The sequence below is a fragment of the Crocuta crocuta genome, unplaced genomic scaffold (assembly GCF_008692635.1).
Source record: "Crocuta crocuta isolate KB4526 unplaced genomic scaffold, BGI_CrCroc_1.0 scaffold162, whole genome shotgun sequence".
Taxonomy (NCBI): Eukaryota; Metazoa; Chordata; class Mammalia; order Carnivora; family Hyaenidae; genus Crocuta; species Crocuta crocuta.
The window spans coordinates 6,984,239-6,999,724 of NW_027529433.1; the positions used below are offsets into that span (position 1 = coordinate 6,984,239).

Sequence of the window (15,486 nt, forward strand, 5' to 3'; positions counted from 1 at the left end):
GTTTTATTTATTTCTAGGAGAGAGAGAGAGAGACAGCACGAGCAGGGGAGGGTCAGAGAGAGAGGGAGTCACAGACTGAAACAGGCTCCAGGCTCCGAGCGGGCAGTCAGCACAGAGCCCGACGCGGGGCTCGAACCCACGAACCGCGAGATCATGACCTGAGCGAAAGTCGGACGCTTAACCGACTAAGCCACCCAGGCGCCCCAATACTGCATATTTTCTGAATTAAAGGATGCATTTTCAAAATAGGTACTTTGCATGAAATTTACTTTCCTTTATAAAACTGGCTATCACTAAATAGTATCTGTTGAAGTTGGCATGATTATGTAAGTCTTTCATTTAACATCTGACATAAGATACCATTAAATACCAACTAACTGAGGCACTTGGGTAAGGTTAAGCATCTGACTTCAGCTCAGGTCATGATCTCACAGTGTATGGGTTCAAGCCCCACATCCGGCTCTATGCTGACAGCTAGAGCCTGGAGCCTGCTTCGGATTCTGTGTCTCGCTCTCTCTGTCCCTCCCCCACTTGCACTCTCTCAAAAATGGAATAAACATTAAAAAAAAACTTAAAAAAAATACCAACTGGAGTCAATGTCACAAAACTCTTTAGCTCTTTTTTGTTTGTTTCATTTTTTTTAGGTTCACAGCAATAGTGAGCAGAAAGTACAGGGTTCCTACCTATCCTCTGCCCACACCATCCATAGCCTCCTCCAAGTGACATCTTACCCCAGAGTGGTACATTGTTAAAACCGATGAACCTATACTGACACAATATTAGCACTCAAATTTCATAGTTTACATTAGGTTCATTCCTGGTGTTGTACCTCCTATGGATTTTGACAAGTGTTTAATGATCCGTATCCACCATTATAGCATCACAAAGAATTGTTTCACTGCCCTAAAAGTCCTCTGTGCTAAGTCTATTCATCCCTTCCCCAACCCTAACCCTTGACATCCACTGATCTTTTCATTGTCTCCACAGTTTTGTCTTCTCCAGATTTCACAGTTTGAATCAGACAGTATTTAACCTTTTCAAATTGGTTTCTTTCATTTAATAATATAATAAATGTAATATAATAATATAATTTACATTTAAGTTTCCTCCATGTCTTTTTATGTGCATTTTTGTTGTTTCCAATTTTGGTAATTATGAATGATGCTGTTATAAACATCCGCTCTTTAGCTTTTAATTTTTTAAAATAAATTAATTTATTTTGAGAGAGAGCGAGCATAGAAGAGGCAGAGAGACGGGGAGAGAGAGTATCCCAAGCAGGTTCTGCACTGTCAGCGTGGAGCCCCAGGCGAGGGCTCGAACTCCTAAACCATGAGATGGTGACCTGAGCCCAAGTCGGAAGTTTAACCGACTGAAACACCCAGGCACCCCTGCTCTTTAGCTCTTTTATTTAACATCCTTTATTCAATCAATTTCAAGTGTGTGCTATCTTTCATACATGAAAGCATGACTAATGATCCACTCATAGCAGTAAAGTTGGCATTTGGAGTGCTTGTCCATATATATCCTCTCACCCAATTCAGTTTAGAAACTTGGTTTGTTTCCAAAGCAAGTGTGTTGACCTAGTGTGAATATTTTGTTTTGCTACAAAAATATTAGTATGTTTATAATAAGGTGGTGCCTTAGATACCAAAAAAATATTACATAATATACTCAATATGCACTAAATTTGCTTTCATAAAATCTGAAAAGTTTAAAATTTTGAAACATACCTAGCCTGAAGGATTTCAATAAGTAGTAAGGAAAAGAACAACTTTATTTGGTTCTTATAGGGATTAAACTAATGAGCACTGTTCCACATACATCAGGTTCTAAGAATTAAGAAAAATAGCAGCATAGGTACAAACTCCTAAAGAGGTTTAAGAAATAAAATGAAGGCGAGACTATTTCCCAAGTTGATTTATTTGGGAAGGTCTAGCAGATATAAGGAAAAACAAGATAAGTCATACCCATAAGTCTTAATCTCAAGGGATGTGGAAAATCAGCATCAATTTCTGTTCTTAGCAATTCCTTAGCAATAGCAAATATTTCTTCTGCAGTAGAAACAACAGATGAAACTGTAAACGCACGAGTTTTAACTTCAAAATTTACATTCTTCAGTTTAATGGTAACAGTTCTACCCTGTAACAAACAGAATACATGGTTACATATGGCTTTCTAATTTCTAGAAAAAAGTTATTTTGTAGGCTACAAAAATTCAGAAAGGTCTCTTGTAATATATGACATTATATAACATAATATGACATAGAAGTATAATCAATTATTTATAAAACATGGTAATGAAATCTGTTAAAAATAACAAGTAATCTACAAATCCCATTTTAGCCAAAAATTATTATTCCCTTCATACTTATTGTGTGCCTACTGTATGCCAGATATATGCTAAACCATTTGCATGCAAGAATTCCCCTGAACAGTTAACTGTTTAATGGGTACAGAGTTTTAGTGTGGGATAATGAAAAAACTCTGGAGATGAATAGTGGTGATGGTTGCACAATATGAATGAACTTAATACAACAGAGATATAACTTAAAAATGGTTAAAATGGTAAATTCTATGTTATGTATATTTTGTTACCCCCTGGAGGTTCTGAGTATGGGTTGACTTATTAACTCACTTCCAAAGAATAGAGTATGGAAACGGCAAAATAGTAACTTCACAGCCTAAGTTAGCAAACACTAACTTAACCAGGTAACAATTAGTATCATTTATGATACAGTTATCATATACCTTATAGTTATCATATGTCTTGATAGGATGTAATGAAGACAATTCATCTATGGTATTCTTTCTAAAATTTCATAACCCTGGTCTAATCATTAGAAAAACATAACCCAAACCTAGATGGAAAGATACCTTACAGAATACCTGGCCAATACTCCTTAAGACTGTCAAGGTCATGAAAAACAAATAAATACTGAGAAACTGTCACAGATTAGAGGAGATTGGGAAACATGACAGCTAAACACAGTGTGGTTTCTGGACTGAATTCTGGAACAGAAAGAGGACTTTAATGGAAAAACAGGCAAAATCCAAATACTGTCTGGAGTTTAGCCAATAGAAATGTGCTAATGTCAGTTTCTTAGCTTCAACAAATGTATTATAATAATATAGCTATGATTTTAATAATGAGGGAAACTGGGTATAGCAGAGCTCTCTTTATTATCTTTGCTACTTTTCTTATAAATTTGAGATGATTCTAAAATTACTAGTTTATTAAAATATTTTTTAAAACAATTCTCTTCATACTCAGGTATGACAGAGAAGAATTATAAGATATATCCCATTCTTTGTAATAACCTTTGTTGTTTTGGGGTTTTCTTTTGGTAATAATTTTTGAATACCTTTGTGCTACACTTTGTAATAAGGCCACCACCTCTGGTTTGAGAGTTTGGAAAAATACTAAATATGGACTGTTGTGAGTGAAGGTTATAAAATAGAAATTCAAGGACTTCCAGGTTTTTTTTTTTTTTTCTCAAAATGTTAAACAATCTGGAATTAGAGAACTGAAACAAAAGGCATATTCTAGAAAATCACTGTTGGAGCACCTGGGTGGCTCAGTCAGTTAAGCGTCCGGCTTCGGCTCAGGTCATGATCTTGCAGTTCGTGGGTTCGAGCCCCACGTCAGGCTCTGTGCTGACAGCTCAGAGCCTGGAGCCTGCTTCAGATTCTGTATCTCCCTCTCTCTCTGACCCTCCCCTGCTCATGCTGTCTCTCTCTCTCACAAATTTTTTAGTGTTTAAAAAAAAAATTTAGAAAATCACTGTCTACCTGAGGAAAACATTAAAGGATGAGTGGAAGGACATTTAAAATAAGTAAATACAGTTCTAGGGAAATTATTACCTTTGTTTTATTTTCTAATGCCATTATAACTCTGATTTTGAACTTATTCAAATGTACTCCTCAAGTAGTATAAACTCTGGAATAATACTGGAGCCAGCCCACTTTCAGAAGTTGCTTCTTCACTGAATGATCTTATCATAGGCCTCAATTATGGGTCAGAATTGAATTTGTCTCTATTGGGGATACTCTTTTCTAATGTTTCTCAATTTGTACGCAAATGCAAAATCTAACTCTTCCTTTAAGGTAGTATTTTATTATTAAAAAATTTTAAATCTAAGAATACTACACCAAAATAAAGTACCTTTAGTCCTTCTTTCTGTAGGTCTTGAGCAAGTTCACTGCAAAGTTCTTGGCACAAGCTATACTGTTCTTCTGCTTTATGTATCTCACTGAATGTCCTGGAAAGGCAAGAATGATTTTGGTGCACAGAGTAAACCATAATTCAGGATATGTTTAAATGGGCCTGGCATTAAGTTTTATTTTTCTGCAGTACAAAATTTTCAGATGAACTAAGATATAATTGAGTAAAAACATCTAAGATCTACCTGAATAATGGGAGATCATTCATATTTGAACTGACTAGCAAAGGTACATTTGCTTTATCTACAACAGTTTTTTAAAAAGTAGATTCAAGTCTGATACATCCCAACAATTAAGAGAAAAGATAAAATCTATATGATCATTTCAATATCTGCAGAAAAAGCATTTGACAAAGTATGACATCTACTCAGGATAAAAAACCTCAATAAATTAGGTTTAGACGGGTGCCTGGGTGGCTTAGTCGGTTTAGGGACCAACTTTGGCTCAGGTCATGATCTCATGGTTTGTGGGTTCCAGCCCTGCGTTGGGCTCTGTGTTGACAGCTCAGAGCTGAAGCCTGCTTCTGATTCTGTGTGTTTGTGTGTCTCACTCTCTGCCCCTCCCCCGTTTGCCCTCTGTCTCTTTCTCTCTCAAAAATAAAACATTAAAAAAATTTAAAGTAGGTTTAGAGGAAACATATCTCAACATAAAAATGCCTTATATGAAAAACCCATAGCTAACATCATACTCAGTGGGAAAGAACTGAGAGCCTTTCCCTTGAGGTCAGATACAAGATAAGGATGTCCACGCTCACCACTTTTATTTAACATAATACTAGAAGTCCTAGCCACAGCTCTCAGACAACAAAAAGAAACAAAAGACATATAAATTGGTAAGAAGTAAACTTTTTTACTATTTGCAGATGACATGATACTATATATAAAAACCTGAAAGACTCCACAAAGAACTACTAGAACTGATAAATGAATTCAGTAAGGTTGCAGGACACAAAATCAATGTACATAAATCCACCGCATTTCTATACCTTAATTATGAAGCCACAGAAAAAGAAATTTAAAAAACTCCCATTTACAATGTACTGAAAATAATAAATATCTAAGAATAAACTATATCAAAGAGGTGAAAGACCTGTATTCTGAAAACTGTAAAACACTGGTAAAATTGAAGACAACACAAAGAAATGGAAAGACATTCCATGTACGTGGATAGGAAGAACCAATATTGTTAAAATGTCTATACTACCCAAAGCAATCTAGAGATTAAATGTGATCTCTCAAAATACCAACAGCATTTTTCACAGAAATAGAACCAACAATCCTAAAATTTGTATGGAGCCCTAAAAGACCCTGAACAGGCAAAGCAATCTCCAAAAAGCAAAGCAAAGCTGGAAATAAACAATTCCAAATTCCAAGTTATACTACAAAGCAAAAGTAATCAAAACAGTATATGTATGGTACTGGCACAAAAACAGACCGAGGAGATCAATGGAACAAAACAGAAATCCCAGAAATAAACTTGACAAAGGAGGCAAGATTATGCAATGGGAAAAAGACAGTCTCTAACAAATGATGTTGAGAAAACCAGACAGCTACATGCAAAAGAATGTAGAGTCTAGATATGACTCTGGAAGCAAGGGAAACAAAAGCAAAAATAAACTATTGGGAGGGACTACATCAAAATAAAAAGCCTCTGCACAGCAAAGGAAACATCAACAAAACCAAAAGACAACCTACTGAATAGGAGAAGATATCTGCAAAATGACATATCTGATAAAGGGTTAGAACCCCAAATATATCAAGAACTGATAGAACTAAATACCAACACCTCCCCAAATAATTAAAAATGTGGAGAAGCCATGGACAGACATTTCTTCAAAAAAGGCATCCAGATAGCCAACAGACACATGAAAATATGCTCAATATCATGCATCAACAGGGAAATACAGATCAAACTATATAATGAGATATAACCTCACACCTGTCAGAATGGTTAAAATCAAAAACACAAGAAACAACAACTGTTGGCAAGGATGTGGAAAAAGGGGACCCTCTTGCACTATTATGGGAATGCAAACTGTACAGCCACTGTGAAGAACAGTATGGAGGTTCCTCAAAAATTTAAAAACAGAACTACCTATGATCCAGAAATCACGCAACTACCTATATACCCAAAGAATTTGAAAATACTAATTTGAAGGGACATATGCCCCCTTATGTTTATTGCAGCATTATTCGTAATAGCCAAATTATGGGAGCAACCCAAGAGTCCAGTGATAGATGAAGGGATAAAGATGTGGTATGTATGTATGTATATGTATACACACACACACACACACACACACACACACACAGCAATGGAAAATTACTGAGCCATAAAAAATAAAATCTTGCCATTTGCAATAACACAGATAGATGTAGAGTGTATAATGCTAAGCAAATAAACCAGGAAAAGAAAGACAAATACCATATGATTTCACTTATACATGGAATTTAAGAAACAAAACAAATAAACAAAGGGAAAAAAGGAGACAAACAAACAAAAATGCAGACTCTTAGCTATAGAGAACAGATAGTTACCAGAGGGGAGGTGGTTAGGGGGATGGATGAAATAGGTGAACAGGATTAAGAGTACACTTATCTTGGGGCGCCTGGGTAGCTCAGTCAGTTAAGCGTCCAACTTCAGCTCAGGTCATGATCTCATGATTCATGAGTTCGAGCCCCGGGTCGGGCTCTGTGCTGACAGCTCAGAGCCTGGAACCTGCTTTGGATTGTGTATCTCCCTCTCTCTGTGCTCCTCCCCTGCTCGTACTCTGTCTCTCTCTCTCAAAAATAAATAAAACATCAAAAATTTAAAAAAAAAGAGTACACTTATCTTGATGAGCACTAAACAATATAAGAACTGTTGAATCACTACATTGTACACGTGAAGCTAATATAACATTACATGTTAACTACACTGGGAGTTTTAAAAAGTTAGAGTCACCAACAGATTATGACAATGCCCTCAGAACTTACAACACATCATGATACACATGTACACAGACTGCTACAGAGGGTTATGTTAAGAAAGTATATATGAGGACATTATTTCAATTATTGTACACCTATTTTTTTGGAATAGAAGTATTTTCAAGTAGATTTAAGGGGATAGTTCCTGGCATCTAGGTAGAGTTGGTCTAACAGACACCTGGAAATGGAGGGCTGGTGATATTAAATGTAGAAATCTGAATTCATCTGCATAAGAATATTGAAAGTAGGCAAGGGGTCATATTAACATAAAAGAGGAAGATGCTAAAGAGAGATCAGGGTAATGAGTTAAAAAAACCTTCTTACTCTAATCCACCTACCCAGTTCTCTACCAACCAATGTTTCCAGCTTCCTATTCATTTAAATTTCTCCAGAATATTCTATGTATAAGCAAACAGGTAAAGATTTTCTTTTCATTTTTTACATAAACAGTAGAATATTAGACACATTGTTTATCATCTTTTCAATTCATCCTGGTGAGATTTCCTTATGAATAATTCCCTCATTTTTATATGGCAGCCTAATATTCTAATTTAAAGATGTAAGATCATCGAACCAATCCCCTATTTTTAGATTTTTAAGTTACTTTCTATCTTCTACTACCATAAAAAATATAATAATCTTGTATACATATTAAATGACATGTGATTACATGTGTGGAATGAATTCCTAGAAAAGGAACTGTGGGATCAAAGCATATGTGTATCTGTGATTTAAAAGTCATTGCCAAAATGCTGACCCTTGCGGTATGCAAAATAATAGTCGCCAAAGATGTCCAAATCCTAATCTCTTGGAACCTAGTACACTGCATGATAAAAGATACTTTGCAGATATGATTAAATTAAGATAGGGACAGTATCCTAAATTGTCCAGGTGGGTCCAATGTAACCCCAAGGGTTTCCATAGGAAGAAGGCAGGAGGGTGAATCACAGAAAGCAAGATGCTAGGTCTGAAGATGAAGGATGAGTCAAAGAATGCAAGCAGCCTTCAGAAGCTTTTAGAAAGGAAATGGACCCTCCCCTGGACTTCTAGAAGGTATGCAACCCTGCTAACACCTTAATTTTAGGACTCCTGACCTTCAGAAATATAAAAGAATAAACTTGTGTTGTTTTAAGCCACTAAATCTGTGGCCATTTGTTAGAGGACCAATGAGAAACCAGTACACTCCCTCCAGAGTTTATAACTATTTTACTCCCATAGTCTTGCCAAAAGAGTATCTTTGCCAACTGATTGGTGAAAAAGAAACTTCAATCTGTATTTCTTAAAGAAGATTGGGAATATTTTCAATGTTTTAAGAGAGATTTATACTTTCTTCTCTGTTAAGTAACTAGATCTTTCTTCATTTTTTCCTATTGGTTTACTGACCCTTTCTCCCCCCCCCACTCCCTCCCCACCATGTAGTTTCTTTTATTTATTTTTTTAGGTTTTATTTAAATTCCAATTAGTTAACAGTTTAATATTAGTTTCAAGTGTACAATATAGTGATTCAACACTTCCATACAACATCTGATCTTCCTCACAACACATGTACTCTTTAATTCCCATCACTTATTTAACCCATCTGCTCACCTACCTCCCCTCTGGTAACTTTAGCTTGTTCTCTATAGTTAGGAGTGTTTAGGGGTGCCTGGGTGGCTCAGTCAGTTAAGTGATCTACTTGGGCTCAAGTCATGACCTAACCATTTGTAAGTTCAAGCCCCGTGTCAGGCTCTGTGCTGACAGCTCAGAGCCTGAAGCCTGCTTCCGATTCCTGTCTCCCTTTCTCTCGCCCCTCCCCTGTTCATGCTCTGTCTCTGTCTCTCAAACTTGAATGGAAGTTAAAAAAAAAGTTAAACAGTGTCTCTTGGTTGCCTCTCTTTTTCCCCTATGCTAATTTTGTTTCTTAAATTTCACATATGAATGAAATCATATGGCATTTGTCTTTCTTTGATTTATTTTTGCTTAGCATTATACTCTCTAGTTCCATACATGTTGCTGCAAATACCAAGATTTCATTCTTATTTATGTCTGAATAATATTCCATTGTACATATAAACCACATCTTTTTTTAATGCTTTTTTTAAAAAATTTATTTCTGAGAGAGAGAGAGAGAGATAGTGTGAGCAGGGGAGGGTCAGAGAAAGAGGGAGATAGAGAATCTGAAGCAGGCTCTGAGCCAGCTGTCAGCACAGAGCCTGACATGGGGCTCGAACTCATGAACCGTGAGATCATGACCTGAACTAAAGTCAGACACTTTACAGACTGAGCCACCTGGGCACCCCAAACCACATCTTCTTTATCCATTCATCTGTTGATGGACATTTGGGCTCTTCCCATAATTTGGTTACTATAGATAATGCTATTATGAACATCAGGGTGCATGTATTCCTCTGAATTAGTATTTTTGTATTCTTTGGATAAATACCCAGTAGTGTAATTGCTAAATCATAGGGTAGTTCTATTTTTAACTTTCTGAGGAACTTCTATACTGTTTTCCACAGTGGCTACACCAGTCTGCATTCCCACCAAAGTATTAGAAAGTTACCCTTTCTTCAAATCCTTGCCAACATTTGTTGTTTCTTGTATTGCTGATTTTAGTCATTCTCACAGGTGTGAAGCAATATCTCACTGTAGTTTTGATTTGTATTTCTCTGGTGATGAGTGATGTTGAGCATCTTTTCATGTGGCTGTTGGCCATCTGGATGTCTTCTTTGGAAAAATGTCTGTCCGTGTCTTCTTTCCATTTTAAATTGGGTTATTCTTTTTTTGGGGTTTATATAAGGTCTTTATATATTTTGTATACTAACCCTTTATCGGATATGTCATTTGCAAATATCTTTTCCCATTTTGTGGGCCCTTTCTTAACAAAAATTAATATTAGCTAATACTAATATTCTTGTGTAGTAAGTAACATTCTCAATAACAAAAGACAAAATGGAAGAAAAAAATTCATTAAATAGGACCGTACTATCTCACTTTTGGATGCTTCCTCTGCCTTCTTTTCCTTTGAATGTTTTTACACAAATTACAGTCTAAAACAGAAATTTTTATCAAACTTATTTACTGAATCTGTTGTCTTGTCAAAGTCATTCAGCTTTTCTGATCAAAAATAGTATATATGTGGGGGTGCCTGGCTGGCTCAGTTAGAAGAGTGTGCGCCTCTTGATGTTGGGGTCATGAGTTTGAGGCCCACATTGGGTGCAGAGATTACTAACAATAAATAAGTAAACTTAAACATAATAATAATATATGTGAAAAATGAACACAACCTTGTACTACACCAGTGATTCTTAAATGTATCAGTGGAACTCTGGTGTTTGGAGGAGAGATAATTGAGGGACTTTTCAAACAATGACATGTTTCCCAAAACAATAAACTCCCCTCAGGATTTTATGTGACTGCCAGACAAGAATATAAACCACTTGAACTAGGTCCCCTCTAAGCTCTCTTTCATCAATCTTAGTATTTGACACGTGCATTCACCAATATTTGAAGAGTTTCAGAAATAATTTCCATGGTCCCTTCTGAAATTTCACAAATAACTACTCAGTATAATTTTTCTTATCAACAAGTCTAGAAATTAAGAGTTAGAATCCTAAAATGCTTGGTTTTCACTGAATAGAAGCAAAACCAACACTAAAAAAATTAACTGCAGTTAAATTTATTTCCCACTGAGAGAATAGCAAGCAAAGGTAATAAAGCACTGTATTGGGATGTTTACTTTAGCAGTGTCAATTACTGAAAAATATCATTTGGTTTGCAGACAGATTTTTCTATTTCAGCGAATTTTACTAAAACTTAAAAATCAGTTAAAAAGAACATGAATTATTAACAATTAATAATAACAAAATATTACCTCTCAACACTCCTGCTTTTCCTTTCTCCATCCCTTGAAATGAAAAAAAAAAAGTTTTCTTTGCTTTCTCAAAGAAGGCTCAGTTCTATTTAGTCAACCAAGAGGATGTAATTTATCAATTACCATTTAAAGATCTCAGTAATGTTTCTTGTTAAAATTTATACACCATGAGAAATAATACATTTTTAAATCTCAAAATAAAACTATCAATAAATAATATAGATAAGATGCTAATATGATTATATGTGTAATGGATCCAGTCATATATCTATCAAAGACAATAAATTTGAAAATAGACTGATATTATAAATTGCTTCTATTAAAAGCTTGAATATCAAAACCATGAGTTATAAAAACCAATATGAGTAAGTAGTATAATGGCTTGCAGTCATACAATATATGTAATTAAGTATCAGTTACCTAGTTTTTGGCCTAGTATATTAACTTTGCTCTCCTATAGTTACTTATTACTCATTTTTACTATGCTATAGAAGCTTGGTTAGAATTTGGACACAGCAGTAGGATGATTGGGTATCTAAACCATCTAGTTTGGTTGCATTCTAGCTGTTCTGATAGGAGTAACTGAAACCAAAAAGCTGAAATGACATGGAGATTATTTGTTTTCCACATACTGAATGAACCTATTAGGAATAAGGCACTGTTCTAGGCATTGGGTATATAGTTATGACCAAAACAGACCAAGTTCCTATCCTTAAGAAACTTATCTTGGTGGAGGGACATAAGTAAACAAATACAGAAGTAAATATGGAATACTTTAGAAGGTGAGAAGAACTACAGATTTTTTTTTTAAAGCAGAGTTAGGGGTATAGAGAATGTACACAGAAGAGAAGGGAGGTTTACTATTTTATATTATAATAAATTACCTATAAATTTCACTTCAAAGTGTTACCTGCATCTTTAAATACCAGTTTAATATATGCTATTGTATCAAGAACTATATTGTTTTCAAGCACTATGGAAATACAAAGAGGATAATTCTTAGATTAAAGAAGAAAGTTTTATTTCCCATTACCTTCAATTTCTTCAATTACTAGACTAAGTATAGTAGTGTGATTTCCTTCTCTGATCTTTTATTACATCCACTTAAGATCAAAGTCAGCTCACTATGAGCTTAAGAATGAGGAGCATGGAGAGACTGCACAACCTGCAATGCCTGTACGATTTAGCAGGCTGAATTATTTAATCAAACTTCTTTCATATGCTTCCTCAGTAATCTTCCTGCTTTCTTTTAGCTTCTTCAGTTTAAGTATAAGAATATAAAGGAGTTATTTTTGAGGGCAGGCTGACAGGATGATGACAAAATTATAAAAATAGTGCCCACTGTTCATTCCCATTCTTTTTAAAAATTCCTTCTTTTCACCCACTCCCAACAGTGTACCCTTTAGCTCTAGGATGCTTCTTTTTAAGACTAAAATGAAAGAGGAGCAGGGAAGAATCCTAGGGCCCCTCCTCTGGCTGTTTCCTCTTCTCCTACATCTTTGCATGCCTGGTCACGTCAGGGTCCTGCCTCCGGATCATGGCTGCAAACCCCCTCTCTTAACGCCCAAGCATTTTCCAGTCCTTTACTCTGACTTATTTTCTTCATTTGTTTACTTGGTTACTTTCTGTTTCCTACACTATTATGTAAACTCCGTGAAGGCAGGAGTTTGTCCTGTGTCCTACTATTCTTCCCAGTGCCCAGAACAGTACTTAACAAAGTAATTACTCAGTATTGAATGAATCTGTCAATTATTTACGATTCTGGAAAAGAAATATAGTTGTTAGTTCATGAAACCTTTCAAAGAACCATTAAATCTCCTTGCTTAAAGGGTATATTTTGGAATCTGAGCCACCTTTCTTTCGTCAGCAATCACACCACCATTACCATTATGTTCTGAATGAAAAACAGGGCAGGTATGGGAAAGAAGTAACTCATCAGTCCTCTTGTTTATCTCTCCAGTTGCTGTGGCCAACAGCCAAAGAGTGATTCTTTGTTCCTCTTTTCTTTTTTTCCCACCTCCAATCTTTTGATTCTAATTCAAAAATTATATTCTGGGATGAACTAGCCTACAAAAATTTTAAAACATGTTATCTGTAGAGCTTCCATGTCAACGGTTAATACTGTTATTTCAGCAAATGATAAAGAAAAAACAGAATGACCATACATATAGCTACCTTGCCAGGTGTGTGGAACCTAGACCCAGGGAAATATGAAGAAAATGATGCCAAGATGTTTCAGAGAAAAGAAGAGAAAGTAATGCTCTCTGTTGGTAGAGTTCTGTACAAGTAATAATTCCAAGGGCCTTTAACATTTTCTCTGTAACTTTTCCTATTCCAGAAACCTAGAAAAGAGTCAGTATTTATCATTAGTATAGTTTTACATTAAGGCAAGAACAGATATTTAACCTCATTATACCTTTTATAGCCAATAAAAGGTATGAATTATGTGACTTCACGAATCATGCAAGAAAACTGCTTTAATTATTTTTGGGCACATCTAAACAAGTGTTGCAGGGAAATTAAATTTTAATTTCATGCAATGTTAAAAAGTATTAAAAAAGAGTTATGGTATAGAAACTTAGAATATGGTGTAATATGGGGTGCCTGGTTGGCTCAGTCGGTTAAGCGTCCGACTTTGGATCAGGTCATGATCTCACTGTTCGTGGTTTCGAGCCCTGTATCAGGCTCTGTGCTGACAGCTAGCTCAGAGCCTGAAGCCTACTTCAGATTCTGTATCTCCTCCTCTCTGAAACCTCCCCTGCTCATGCTGTCTCTCTCTCTCAGAAATAAATTTTTTAAAAAAATTAGAAAATGGTGGAATAAACAAATTTAAAATATACAGCAAAACTTATAAATCTTTAGTATCCTATTATCTGTTGTAACCTAGTAAAGCTGGTATGTTCCAAAGTTCTTTGACCCCAGAACTTTTTTTAATGGAATGCCTACTCATATCCTGAAAACCACAATGGAAAATACTGCTTCAGTGTTACACCTTATGAATCTTTAGTGTACTATTACCTGTTTGACCCACCCACTAAAGCTGGTATGTTCCAAATTTCTTTGAATCCAGAACTTTTTTTAATGGAACATCTACTCATATCTTGAAAACCACACTGGAAAACATGACTTTATAGTTATATCTTATATATTCTAAACTATTCAGTGATCACACATTAGATACTTTGAATCACTTTTTGGCTATTTGGCTAAGAACTGGTGTAGTACATTATATTCTTTGATTATGGCCTTTCTTCTGAGCATTGAAAAATGTTTATTTAAATCCACTCCTATACATTATCTTGAGCAAGAAAACTAAGCCCTAGAACATCAAACAGTGTCTAGTGCAATTATTTTTTTCAAAAAAGCATATATTCATATACAGAAAAATCTACAAGCTGTAAAAAATAGTAAAACACACCCTTTCTATTACCCTAAAAGATCATTTTACCATTTTAAAGATAGTGAAGTATTTATTTGTCAAGAATAAATTTCTAAATCTCTGAAGTATCATACTTATTAATCTGATGGCAATCTAGACTTTAGAAACTAAGATAGTATATTAAGTTACAGCTGAAAGGACACTTTCAAACATTCTTTTTACTTTCATTTCTGTTCTTCCTGGCAGAAATACACTTAAAAGTCTTTCATCTATTACTTTCTTAAAGTTTTTTGGCAAACAAGCTTCTTAAACCTCAGTTGAAGATTTCATACAAAGATTTCTTCAAGCCCAAATACAAGCATCCATTTAACTTCTTGCTTGTTACCTTTAGGTCTAGAACTTTTCAGCAAACAATGATTATTACCATCCTAAATAATGTTTCTTCCGAATACATTTATATAAATACATATATGTTTATTTATATAAATAAAAATTAGGGGCGCCTGGGTGACTCAGTCAGTTAAGCGTCCAACTTCGGCTCAGGTCATGATCTCACGGTTCGTGGCTTTGGGCCCCACGTCAGGCTCTGTGCTGACAGCTCAGAGCCTGGAGCCTGTTTCAGATTCTGTGTCTCCCTCTCTCTCTGACCCTCCCCTGCTCATGCTGTGTCTCTCTCTCTCTCAGAAACAAATAAAACATTTAAAAAATTTTATATAAATAAAATTTATATAAATTTTATATAAAATCTCACCTTTCTAATGGGTAAGTCCTTGATGAAGTCCATCACAGCTTGTCTATTGGGGAGAATTCGGTATTGTCCATTTGGTTTATTCTTATCACTGCATACTTTTGCTAACATTGTATTTGGGGCAATGCCTTCAAAGAAGAATACTCTGATGAGTCAAAGAAGTTGACATATAGGATTTCAAATTATGTGATGACAATATTGAAAAATATGGTGAGTGCAAAAAATCTGAAACGATGTGGAATAGTTCTTTAAAAATAACATTTGATAACTTCCAATCTCCTCAGGGCTCAATATGATTTTAGGAAAAGGAACTGTA

The 15,486-nt window shown here is 35.3% G+C and overlaps 1 protein-coding gene across 3 annotated transcripts in view; it reads right to left on the reverse strand.

Moving 5' to 3' along the window:
• Positions 1 to 15,486, reverse strand: part of POLK (DNA polymerase kappa) — a 76,393-nt gene that overhangs the window by 5,251 nt on the left and 55,656 nt on the right. For 2 of the 3 annotated variants that reach the window (XM_077759921.1, XM_077759919.1), the window contains 5 exons: positions 15,174 to 15,298; positions 13,219 to 13,385; positions 11,044 to 11,076; positions 4,163 to 4,259; positions 1,968 to 2,139 (listed from right to left, as the gene is read on the reverse strand). In XM_077759921.1, coding sequence (XP_077616047.1) covers positions 1,968 to 2,139; positions 4,163 to 4,259; positions 11,044 to 11,076; positions 13,219 to 13,385; positions 15,174 to 15,298 — 594 coding nt within the window. The remainder of the gene's footprint in view (positions 1 to 1,967; positions 2,140 to 4,162; positions 4,260 to 11,043; positions 11,077 to 13,218; positions 13,386 to 15,173; positions 15,299 to 15,486) is intronic. The other variant, XM_077759920.1, reaches the window with a different exon arrangement.